This window comes from Camellia sinensis, chromosome 4, assembly GCF_055761805.1.
Source record: "Camellia sinensis isolate YWXY chromosome 4, ASM5576180v1, whole genome shotgun sequence".
Lineage (NCBI taxonomy): Eukaryota > Viridiplantae > Streptophyta > Magnoliopsida > Ericales > Theaceae > Camellia > Camellia sinensis.
The window spans coordinates 66,236,592-66,248,955 of record NC_138964.1 but is presented as its reverse complement, the minus strand read 5'-3'; the positions used below and the strand labels follow the sequence as shown (position 1 = coordinate 66,248,955).

The window sequence follows — 12,364 nt, the reverse complement described above, 5'->3', positions numbered from 1 at the left end:
GACAAAACAGCATCGAAAACAGCATACAGAATTTTCAAGGATTGCATCATGTATATAGAATACAGAATTTTTAAGGACAGTTCAGAATTTTTAAACAGCATACAGAATTTTCATTATGATTAATTTTCTGAATTTTCTGAAACAGAAGATTTAAAATTCTGAATTTTAAAACAGCATACAGAATTTTTGAAACAGAAGTTTTAAAATTCAGAAAATTCATAAATTTTCTGAAAACAACATCATAATTTTATAAACTTCTGAATTTTAAACAGCAGTTTAAACAGCAGAAAATTTAGAAGTTTAAAAATTATGTTTAAACTGAAGTTTTAAAAAATTCAGAAAATTCAGAATTTTTAAGGACAATTATGTATACAGAATTTTCAAGGACTTCTTCAACAAATTTTGTTCTTATACATCTCCCACAAATTTAGAATTCAACTGTTTTGTCCTTAAACATTGTATCATAAACATTGAAACAAATTTTGTCATTAAACATGCAATCCTTGAAAAAATTCTATCCTTAAACAAAGACTTCTTGGAATTAAGATGCCAACTGTCCTATATTTATGATTCTTTCTTTTTGTGTTGATATGTATCAAAATAAGTTATTTGAAGACACTCGGCAATCCAACTAACTAAGGCAAATGATTCTCTATGTTTACATTCAAACTTGCACCTTCTTTTTTTTTTTTGAATTTTTTTATTGTATATAATCATGCTAATTATATGTTCACTCATACTTTTTGATTTCTTTGTTATATACGTGTTTACATATAAAATTTCAGGTAATCTTGAAGATAATTGGTATGGATAAGGATTGGATTCATATAAAAAATAGGTTAGACCCTACATATGTGGAAGGGGTTGAAAAGTTTATTGAGTTTGCTTATGCTAATAAGCCTTTAGAGTCGAAGATATATTGTCCGTGTAAGAAATGTGTTAACCTTAGATATGAGACACGAAATGGCGTAAGAGAGCATATCATCATAAATGGGTTTAACACTAACTACATAAGATGGACAATTCATGGGGAGGCCTTGGCTCCATGTGGTAGAAATGAAGTGAATGAAAATCAAGAATTCGATGTAATTGATGATATGATTGGTTTGGTACATGACACATTTCGAGTTCCAATGGAAGATGGTGTCTTTACTGAAAATCAAATACATGAAAATATGGGATTGGGGCCTAATGAGGAGACAAAGAAATTTTTTAAACTATTAGAAGATGCACAACGTGAGTTGTACCCAAGTTGCAAGAGGTTCACAACTCTTTCTTTTGTTGTTCAATTGTTGCACATAAAGGTACTTAATGGATGGACTGATACATCATTTGATATGTTGCTTGAGTTGTTGAAGGAGGCATTTCCCGAGGGTGAAACATTGCCGGACTCATACTATGAAGCAAAGAAGTTCAATGAAGCCTTAGGCTTTAGTTACACAAAGTATGACGCTTGTCCTAAGGATTGTATGTTGTTTTGGAAAGACAAAAAAATGCTTGATAAATGTGAAATTTGTGGGAGATCAAGATATAATGAATCGAACTTTCGTTTAGAGGATGGAACCACTAAAGTAACACAAATTCCTGCCAAACAAGTAAGGCATTTTCCTTTAAAGCCAAGGCTCCAAAGGCTATTCATGTCAACAAAAACAGCATCACTCATGACATGGCATGCAAATGAACGCATCGATGATGGGATATTGAGACATCCAGCTGATTCACTTGCATGGAAAACTTTTGATGAAAAAAATCAAGATTTTGCTAGTGACAGTCGAAATGTCAGACTTGGATTAGCATCTGATGGTTTTAACCCATTTAGGACAATGAGCATTGCTCATAGCACGTGGCCTGTTGTGATGATGTCATATAACTTGCCTCCTTGGTTATGCATGAAGCAACCATATTTCATGTTATCTTTGCTTATTGATGGGCCTCGTGGTCCTGGAAATGATATTGATGTGTATTTGCAACCTTTAATTGACGAGTTAAAGGAATTATGGACTGATGGCATACTTACTTATGATGCATCAAGCAACCAGATGTTTCATATGCGTGCAGCTTTGTTGTGGACCATAAGTGATTTTCCTGCATATGCTAATTTATCTGGATGGAGTACAAAAGGAGCATTGGCTTGTCCATCTTGTAATAAAGATACCCATTCTAGATGGTTAAAACATAGTCGAAAGTATTGCTATATGGGCCATAGACGGTTCTTAGATGAAGGGCATAAGTTTCGGAAAGATGCAATAGGTTTTGATGGAAGTGTTGAAACAAAGAAAATGCCACCTCAATTATCCGGTGATGATATTTTCAAACAAATAGAATTCATTGAGAACAAATATGGGAAGGGTGATGGAAATGAAAAGACACATGTGTCTAAAAAAAGAAAAATTGTTGAGGATGGGAGAGGCATTCATAAAACCTTGAGGGAAGAATATAATTGGAGAAAGAAAACTATTTTTTTCCAATTACCATATTGGAAGGACAATTTAATTCGACACAATCTTGATGTTATGCACATTGAGAAAAATGTGTGTGAAAATATACTTTGGACCCTATTGAATGTTGTGGGAAAAACAAAGGATGGTCTAAAAGCTCGTCGTGACCTTCAAGAGATGGGACTTCGTAAAGCTCTTCACCCTCAACAACGGCCAAATGGTAAAGTTTTTTTACCTGCAGCTTGTTTCACAATGAATAAAGAGCACAAAGAAATATTTTGCAAGGTGCTAAAAAATGTGAAAGTCCCGGATGGATACTCGTCAAGTATTTCACGCCGTGTACAACTCAAAGAGAGAACTATTTCAGGGCTTAAGAGCCATGATTGCCATATTCTAATGCAACAACTGTTGCCTCTAGCTGTGAGAAGGACACTGCCTAAGAATGTTTGTGAAACCTTGATTGAATTAGGTACTTTTTTTAGACAGTTATGTTCAAAAGCAATACATCCAAATGATTGTGGTCATCTTGAAGAGAAAATTAGATTGACTCTTTGCCATCTTGAGAAAATTTTTCCACCTTCCTTCTTTGATATCATGGAGCATTTGCCTGTTCATTTAGCAGAAGAGGCAAGACTTGCTGGACCAGTGCATTACCGATGGATGTATGCTATTGAGAGGTATGCATTAATTTTTCAATTTTAGGTACATATAAATGACGTGCGCTGATCAAGCTTATCTTCTAACTAAATAAATTTTATTTTTTCATAGGTATTTGCTTACACTTAAAAAGTACGTGCGTAATCGAAGCCATCCAGAGGGTTCCATTGCAGAAGGGTATTTAGCAGAAGAGTGTTTGACATTTTGTAGTCGATATTTGCATGATGTTGAGACAAAATTAAATCGGCCGATACGAAATTATGAGGGTGAACAAAGGGGACGTTCTTTAGGGAAAGGGACATTATTCCCACTTGATAAAACTACATGGGAACAAGCACATAGATATGTGCTAGCCAACTCTAATGTAGTCACTCCATTCCGAGAGTAAGAAATCTACTAAATTAAATATTCAATTTCTAGTCAATTAAATAGCATATATAATATCCTATACCTATTCTCAATCATGCAGGAAACACATTCAAGTGCTTAAAGCTGATAGACATCGTTTAAGTGAGCGCGATCTTATGAGAAAGCACAACGAACAATTTCCTCTTTGGTTTAGAGAGCACGTAAGTCATACATGCAAACATTGGATTAAAATAATGGTATATGTATATATAATGGTATCTTTGATATGTGATTTCTAATACATTGGATTAAAATGTAGGTTCAACACTTGAAACAAACTGAAAATGCAAACATCTCAGATGAAGTAAAAATTTTGTCCCTAGCACCAGACAATTGGGCAAGAAGATACAGTGGGTATATTATAAATGGGTTTAGGTTTCACACTAAACAACGTGAGGAGAGTAGAAAAACTCAAAATAGTGGAGTGTCATTGACTGCATATACACAAAGTTATGCAAGTTCAAGAGATAGACGACCAATTAGTGGAGAAGTTACTTTCTATGGGGTTTTGACTGATATAATTGAGTTGAGATATTCTAATGACTTCAAGTTTGTGTTATTCAAATGTAATTGGGTTGATAACAATGTGGGGAAGAGGCAAGATGAGTTCAAGTTCACACTTGTGAATTTTAAGCATCTTTTGTATCAACAAAATCGAATGTCAGATGAACCATTCATCTTTGCATCCCAAGCACAACAAGTTTGGTATATTCAAGACCCTATTGAGAAAGATTGGCATATAGTTGTGAAGATGACACCCAGGGATTTGTATGATATGCGCGGGAGGGAATCTTTTGAAGATGCAATAACATGTCCGCAAGTTGAGCCATATTCTAGTCAACATCTAGATGATTCAACATACATTCAGGAGGATGATGTTGATTGGGTTCGGTCAAATGTGAATGGAACAACTGTTGATGGTGGTGATGATGCCACTATAGATCATAGTGGTGAAGAGGAGGATTATGACGATGATAGTGATGAAAAAGAAGATGATTATGATGATGAAAGTGATGATGACAGTGATGATATTTATGTTGATGGTGGTGACAGTGATGACGACGACTATGATAATGATTATTAGTTCTTCTTTTGTGCATGATTCTATGTTATCCTAAAAGTTAGCACATGTAAGACAGTGAGACTTATTTAGTTAGTGTTCATATATTCATTAGTATCTAACTAATAAGTATTCAAATGTGGTTTTTTTTTTTTCTTTTTTTTTAGATGACTACGAAACGAAAGCAGCCTTGTTGGACAGCTGGCTCCATGGCTAATGTTTCACAACCAGCACCTACTACTAATCAGTCACAACATCAACCACAGCCTCAGTCTCAGCCACAACCGGCGCAGCTGCAACCACAGCCACAATCACAGCCGCAACAGCAGGCACTACAACCTTGCATCCTTGCATTAAGTTTGCATATATAATTTCATAGTTATTTGCACATCCTTTCATCTAACTAATAAGCATTTAAATGTGTTTTTTTTTTTCTTTTTAGATGACTACAAAACAAAAGAAGCCATGTTGGACAGCTGGCTCCATGGCTAATGTTTCACAACCAGCACCTACTATTAATCAGTCACAACATCAACCACAGCCTCAATCTCAGCCACAACCGGCGCAGCTGCAATAACAGCCACAATCACAGCTGCAACAGCAGGCACTACAACCTTGCATCCTTGCATTAAGTTTGCATATATAATTTCATAGTTATTTGCACATCCTTTCATCTAACTAATAAGCATTCAAATGTGTTTTTTTCTTTTCTTTTTAGATGACTACAAAACAAAAGAAGCCATGTTGGACAGCTGGCTCCATGGCTAATGTTTCACAACCAGCACCTACTACTAATCAGTCACAACATCAGCCACTGCCTCAGTCGCAGCCACAACCGGCACAGCAGCAATCACAGCCACAACCGCAGGCACTACAACCTTGCATCCTTGCATAAGTTTGCATATATAATTTCATACTTAAGTTTGTAACACATAAGTTTGCATACATAATTTCATGCTTATTTGTACATCCTTGCATCCAAGTAACAAGTGTTCAAATACATTTTTGTTTTGTTTTTTTTTTAGATGACTATGAAACCAAAGCAACCCCGTTGGACAGCTGGCTCCATGGCTGATGTTTCACAACCAGCATCTACTACTAATCAGTCACATCCTCAGCCCCAGCCTCTACCACAGCCGCAGTCAGAATCACAGTCGCAACCACCACAACCTCTTGGCAACAATATGACTCCAACTGTGAGCTCTTCCCAACAAAGTAATCATGAATTGCAGTCATCAAGTGGAGCAGGTAATTTAATTTGAATAGCCATCAAATATAGAGCAATTACCATTACATGCTACGCTATGAATTGGAACCTTGAGCTGAAATTCACATGTTTACTTAATTTTTGCTATCTTTTATGCCTATTTTATAAAAGTTTCAATAGCTACCAGCACGGGTCAATCAACAATTAGACAGACAAGAGGGCCTGGTCGTCCTTTTACCAGATGGGGCACGGGACAAAAGTTAAAGGTTACATTAAATGAAGAGAATCAACCTATTGGCGATGAAGCTGCAAAATTACAAAGTCAGTTAGGCATTCTAGCCCGGAATGGGAATTTTGCACCATTAACTTTCAATGATTGGAGAGCTCCACAGTTAAACCCCTATAAAGAACGTATATGGCAGGAAGTTAAGGTATGAAAATGCAAGTACTATATAAATCTTATTCTCGTACTCATACTTCAATTAACAAATATATTTGTTTGATATCTCGTTATATATATAGGACAACACTGATGCACCAGATATTTTCAAACATAATTGCTTGATGTCAGTTGGAAAGAAATGGAAAGACTGGAAAGACCAACTGAAAAGAAAGCACTTCAACAAGTACAAAACTAATGAAGAACGCTTAGCAAATTGTCCCGATAGGGTGGATCCTAGTCAGTGGAAGATTCTCGTTGAATTTTGGAATAGTCTAGAGGCACAGGTATTAATTGTTGCACTCTATAATTTTTTTACCTTAGAATTCTGTTTTTTATGACCTGATAATGACTTATTGTGGTTGTTATTCCGGTTATGGTCAATAAAGTCTTTGGCTATGCTTGTACCAAATCTCGATATCTATTTATTGTGACAGGAACGCAGTACAATCAACAGTGACAATCGAAAAAAATTGACAATGTCCCATACAAGTGGGAGAAAGGCCCATTGTCGGGTAAAGGATGAGGTAAATGATAGGTTAACAATTTTTTCTCAATATGCATTGTATTTGGTAAAGTTGTAATATGTATTTATTGTTCCTAATAATGAAGATGTATAAAAGAGATAAGGTGCAACCCGATCGGATAATGGTCTACATAGAGACACACACAAAGAAGAATGGAGATCCAGTTGATGAGGCATCAGATGTAGCCATTGTATGTGTAATAATGTGATCAATGTTTACGATTAATTATTTACCTATTCATGTTCTAATAAAAAAATTTTCTTATATTTTAGTCTCGTTTGAAAGAGGGATTGTCTCAAGTGCCCGAGTCCTTACAAACTGAAAAATTTCGAGAGGAACTATTCACTGAGGTCTTCGGAGTAGATGGGCATGGCCGTGTACGTACCTATGGATTGGGACCTTGCCCATCTCAGGTGTTTGGGACAAGATATTCTGGACCTCGACAACGTATAGACATGGATAAATTGCGCACAGAGGTACGAGAATAGGTGCGACAGGAATTATTAGCTGAGTGGGGTGAAAGGTTTACTCAGTTAGAGCGCAAGTGTGACAAAATGCAAGCTCATGTGGAAACTATGGGATATCCAATGCCTCAATCACCATCAATGCCTTCACATATTGGAGGGGTAATGTGTATTTAATCCTAGTTTAATTTAAGTATGTTTTACTATAATAAATTGGATATTGTAAAGTTAGATAATTATATGGTTATGTTTAAACAGAATGGTTCCAGACCATCATTCAATATGCAACAGGTTCCAGATGCCTCTAGTTCTCACCAGTTGAATGAAGAGCCAATGGTTCCATCACATGAAGTAAGACAATGTTTACGCATAATGAGTATTGAAACATAGTTATTAAATTTTTTCATAAACATTATTATTAGTTCTATTTCTTCAAGGAATACTAGTTAAATTTTTGGGCTAGTTAGAAAACACATTATTACCTCCCTATAGTTTAAAAATATACACATCTCTGGTATGGAGTAAAATGCAAACGTTATTTTCTTTTGTTTTTGAGCTAAACTAGAAGGGGGTAAAGTGTATTTAATCCTAAATACTTTAATGTGATTGCTTTCATACACAACATTTACACATTAATTTTTTTTGAAGGTTGGACAAGAAGTAGAATTACTTACTTCTAAATTGCCAAAACAAGTTGTGGCAATTGGCATAGTTATTTCTAAGGACCCATCCAAAGTAGTAGGTGGACAACGATTGGGGCCAGAATTTTGGGAAGTTCGTATTACGAAAGCGATAAAGCCTCGTCAAAATTTGGTGAAAGCTCTTGAAGGTGTCAAAACAATTGGAGATGCACTTCACAAATGTGTAGCTTGGCCTTCGGTTGATGTAATGCATATGCACTAATACTATATTTATTATATTTTTTAAAATCTTAGTGGTAGCTAAATTTATATCTTTTTATACATGTGCAGATTGAGGATCCATTTGCAGACTTTGCAAATTGAGGGGAATTAGATAGACCATGTAGATAAAGGACATACTTTTTGGAACTTTTATTTTGGCACTTGTGTTTTGAGACATATTTTGCAACTAATTGCTACATTTGCAGGTTTGAAAGGAGCTAGATAGAACATGTAGATGATGTACATGCTTTTTGGGACTTTTTATTTTGGCACTTGTGTTTTGAGACAATATTTTGGAATTAGTTGCAGCATTTTGCAAATTAGGGGAGTTAGGTGGACCATGTAAATGCAAATGTCTTTTGGGACTTTTATTTTGACACTATATATTTTGAGACAAATATTTGGAAGTAATTGTTACAAGTGACATGTATTTTGGAACTAATTGCTACAAGTGACATGTATTTGGAACTTTGCTACATGTGACATGTATTTTGAAATAGATTTTGTTAATTGAATATGGTGTATGGATTTGTATGGTTATAAATTGTATTGTGGCAGCTTATATATTGTTATATTGAATGTATGGAAGCTTTATTAGGTTATATACTTCTATTGAATGATTTTCATTGAGTACACTAGCAGGTATTGAATATAAATGTATAAACAAAGTTAGCTTAACAAATAGTTTATAATTTTCGGCGGTTTAATTTTGTCGCTAAAAGAAAATCATATTTATTTTGAAATATATTTAACAGCGGTAAATAAATGCCGCTAATTATTGTAATCTTTTGCGGCAGTAAAAAACTGCCATTTTTTATTCTAAAAATACTGTCGTAACAAATGATTCACAATTAACGGCGGTTTAATTTTGTCGCTAAAAGAAAATTATATTTAATTTTGAAAATTATTTAACGGCGGTAAATAACTGCCGTTAATGTTTGTAGTCTTTTGCGGCAGTAAATAACTGCCATTTTTTACTGTAAAATACCGTCGTTAAAGGCATGTCATTTACGACGGTTCTACAAACCGCCTCCAATTTTCAAAATCGTCGATTTTTTATGTGGCGGTTAATAACCGCCGTGAATACCGCCGTTATTAATAATGGCGGTAAAATAACCGCCGTTAAATTATTTCCGACACTTAGACGACGGTTATACTTTTTGTCGTCTTACCGTCGTTAAAAGTTTTTGTGACGGTTGCATGGTTATTAACGACGGTTACAAACCGCCGTTAAAGGCAAAATTTGGCGTAGTGCTTTCATGGTGTCTCTTTATTTTAAAGAAAGGGATATGTCCATTCTTCATACCTTTTTTATTCAAATTGAATAGGTGCCAACAAGCCTATATAAAGGCAGCCCCATTCCAATTTTGATGGATTCCGAAAATTCATTTTCCTTGCCTTCATTTTGCTCTCTTGCGTCCTTTATTCTTCATATTATTTTAGGGTAATTTTCAGAGAGTTAGAACACAGGTTTGGTTCGCCGAATAAATTGTTTGGAGTGCTACTACAATTTGTGAAGATCATTGTATCCTGGGAGATAGATGCCACTCAACCGTAAGCACCGGAGCGGGGCGAATCTGTCTTAAGGATAGAGTGTCACACACTCGACTTAGTCTTTTAGAATGTTAATTCGGTTCGATAAATAAATTCGGTAAGTTATTTATTTTATTTTATTTTATTTGACTTTGTTTTAATTTATTTTATTTACACAGAAAATTGTTCCAAGAGAGGCTTGATTGTTCCATGCTATTACTTTGGTGTATCTTTTTCGTATGTTTTGTATGATTGTCATCTTGCGAACCTGTTATTGGTGTGTTGAAAGTGTTTGCAAATGATTTTTGTGATTTTGCTATGATGCAATTTTTTGCACTTTTTTTTCCTTTATTGATGTAATGCTTTAATTTCATTAATAAAAGGTTTTGTTTGTTGATAACAAAAAAAAAAAAAAAAGAAAAAGAAAAAGAAAAATTATCTTTCGTAATTTTAAAAATTACACGCTACCCCCTTCACATTTTTATTTGCATAATAAATTACTCATTTTATTAATAAATTATTAAATCAATTGACAATTTTCAATGATATCAAAAATTTATTTTTGATAATTTTATTGTTACATCGGAAGGTAATTAAGATTTTTTTTTTTGATTAATTTTGTAAATAAAAATTCTAACAAAGAGATATTTGTAATTTTCATAATCACAATAAATAATTCGTATTTTAAAGAAATCTCAAAATGTGTATTTATAAGTTATTCAAAACTGGATGTCATTTTCAAAGTTAAGATTTTTTTTTTTTTTGAAAAATATTTTATTCATTCCAAACAATAAAAAATATTTTTCGGTGTTAACAAAACACCGAAAATTTAAAACATAAAAAAGAAATTTTGCAAAAACATTTTACATGAAAAATATTTTATGATGTCAAATGTTTTATATCAAAATAAACGGAATTGGGTAAATGACAAATATATTTTTTGAGATTTGATTAAAATATAAATCGCCGTTTATAGTTTTAGAAATTACATTTCACCTTTTGAGATTTTTTATTTCATAACAAATTGTTCATTTTATTAATAATTTATTAGGTTAATTAATAATTTTTAATAATATTAAAAATATGCTTTAATTAATAATTTAAAATTTTTATCATTATATAAGAGAGTAATTATTAATTTTATTTTTTTAATTAATTCTATTAAATAAAAAAAATTAACAAAAGAATATTTATATTTTTTAAAATTATAAAAAATAATTTATATTTTAAACAAATCTCCAACCCGAAACCCATTTAATTGAACTTCGCTTATACCTCGTACCTTTCAACCTCCCACAACTCCCACAAGATGATGTAAATAAGCCTTGGTGGGGAAAGGCTATAAACTGACTTTTTAAATTATAATTTATAAAAGTGATAAAATAAATTAAAATAATTAATAAAATAAAATATTACATTAAATTTATAATTATCATTATTTATTTTTTTTACAAACGTCACATTTAACTATAATAAAATTTCATCATTTTTTTTAAATACAAAAATTTTTAACTTGCTGAAACAACTTACTAGAACAGGCAACTTAAAAAAAAACAGAAAAAAAAGAAAGAAAAAAAAAAAGGGGGTTATAGGTGGTAAAAAGGAGGTAGAAAAGTAAATTGGATGCAGCATAAATAAATAGAGAGGGCTTTGAGACAGCAACTGGGGATAGGCTCAAAGAATGAATGAGGCTCCTAGCAGAGAGATTGGGAAGTTTCTGAGGGTGGTTGACCCTCTCTGCAAAAACAAGATGATCGATCAAACATCATCAGGGCCGATGATTTCACCTCTAAAATCAACCGCTCTCTCTCTCTCTCTCTCTCTCTCTCTCTCTCTCTGCGTGTGTGTGTGCGCAAGTGGAAGGTTGGATGATATCCACCTTTTTCTTGACCAAAAACAAAAACCATACCAAAAATAAATAAAATAAAATAAATAAACATTTCAATGGGGTTTGTGGCTGTGATGGCACTACCCTCTTGGAGCATTGAAATGAATAATTTCGAGGCAGTGACGATGTATTTCTTGAGCCGGGCACTGAGAACCCGACCCGTTTCTTGGCTGGGCAACTCGGAGGGTTTGTGCGAGATTTCTTCTCTCTGTCACAGGCAACTGTTGTTGCAGCCATGGCGGACTCGCATTCTCTGCTGCTCCATACAACGATCTGAGCCTCACTTTTTTTTTTTTTTTTTTTTTGGACGTTTTTGATCATTTTGTGTGGATTAAAAAAAATTGGTTTGAATTGATTTTTTTTTTTACTTTTTAATTTTTGTGAGACAAAAAAGTGAATTATGGTTTGAATGTAATATTTTATTTTATTAATTTATTAATTTATTTTATTTTTTTTAATTAATTTAATCAAAAAATTTAAAAAAAAAAGTTTATTTGCCAAATGAGGGATATATATTGTTGATTTTGTGGTATAAAGTTTATTTTAACCTTAATTTTTTTTTATTTTCTTTTCGGGCTCTATTTTTATCTTCTTTTTTTTTAAATATATTTTTATGTTTTATATTTTTTTATAATTAAAACTAACAGGAAATGAGTATTTTAATCTAATTATTATTAATTTCATTGTATATTTTGTATATATATAATGTATATGTATTGTATATGCAAAAATGTACCGTAACTATATTAATCCATTTTTGGTAAATACCTTTAAGTATTTTTTAAAAAAATTAATAAATTTTTTTATTCTCACTATTGGAGTATGCTATATTAAATCAATT

The 12,364-nt window shown here is 33.0% G+C and overlaps 2 protein-coding genes across 3 annotated transcripts; both read left to right on the top strand.

Moving 5' to 3' along the window:
* The first annotated feature begins 393 nt into the window (after positions 1 to 393).
* On the top strand, positions 394 to 4,886 carry LOC114284458 (uncharacterized). Its single transcript, XM_082923339.1, has 5 exons — positions 394 to 3,115; positions 3,207 to 3,479; positions 3,565 to 3,664; positions 3,763 to 4,633; positions 4,731 to 4,886. The coding sequence occupies exons 1-4, from the start codon at positions 807 to 809 to the stop codon at positions 4,585 to 4,587; spliced, it is 3,507 nt and encodes a 1,168-aa protein (XP_082779465.1). The 5' UTR covers positions 394 to 806; the 3' UTR covers positions 4,588 to 4,633; positions 4,731 to 4,886.
* Positions 4,887 to 5,593: 707 nt separating this feature from the next.
* LOC114284462 (uncharacterized) lies at positions 5,594 to 8,651 on the top strand. Of its 2 annotated transcripts, XM_082922910.1 has the most exons (9): positions 5,594 to 5,811; positions 5,942 to 6,201; positions 6,293 to 6,496; positions 6,647 to 6,736; positions 6,822 to 6,926; positions 7,009 to 7,362; positions 7,459 to 7,551; positions 7,849 to 8,085; positions 8,172 to 8,651. In XM_082922910.1, the coding sequence occupies exons 1-6, from the start codon at positions 5,595 to 5,597 to the stop codon at positions 7,222 to 7,224; spliced, it is 1,092 nt and encodes a 363-aa protein (XP_082779036.1). In that variant the 5' UTR covers position 5,594; the 3' UTR covers positions 7,225 to 7,362; positions 7,459 to 7,551; positions 7,849 to 8,085; positions 8,172 to 8,651. The 2 variants fall into 2 exon arrangements, with proteins under 2 accessions (XP_082779036.1, XP_082779037.1); XM_082922911.1 differs by lacking the exon at positions 6,647 to 6,736 and having other exon boundaries at positions 8,172 to 8,650.
* The last annotated feature ends 3,713 nt before the right edge of the window (positions 8,652 to 12,364 follow it).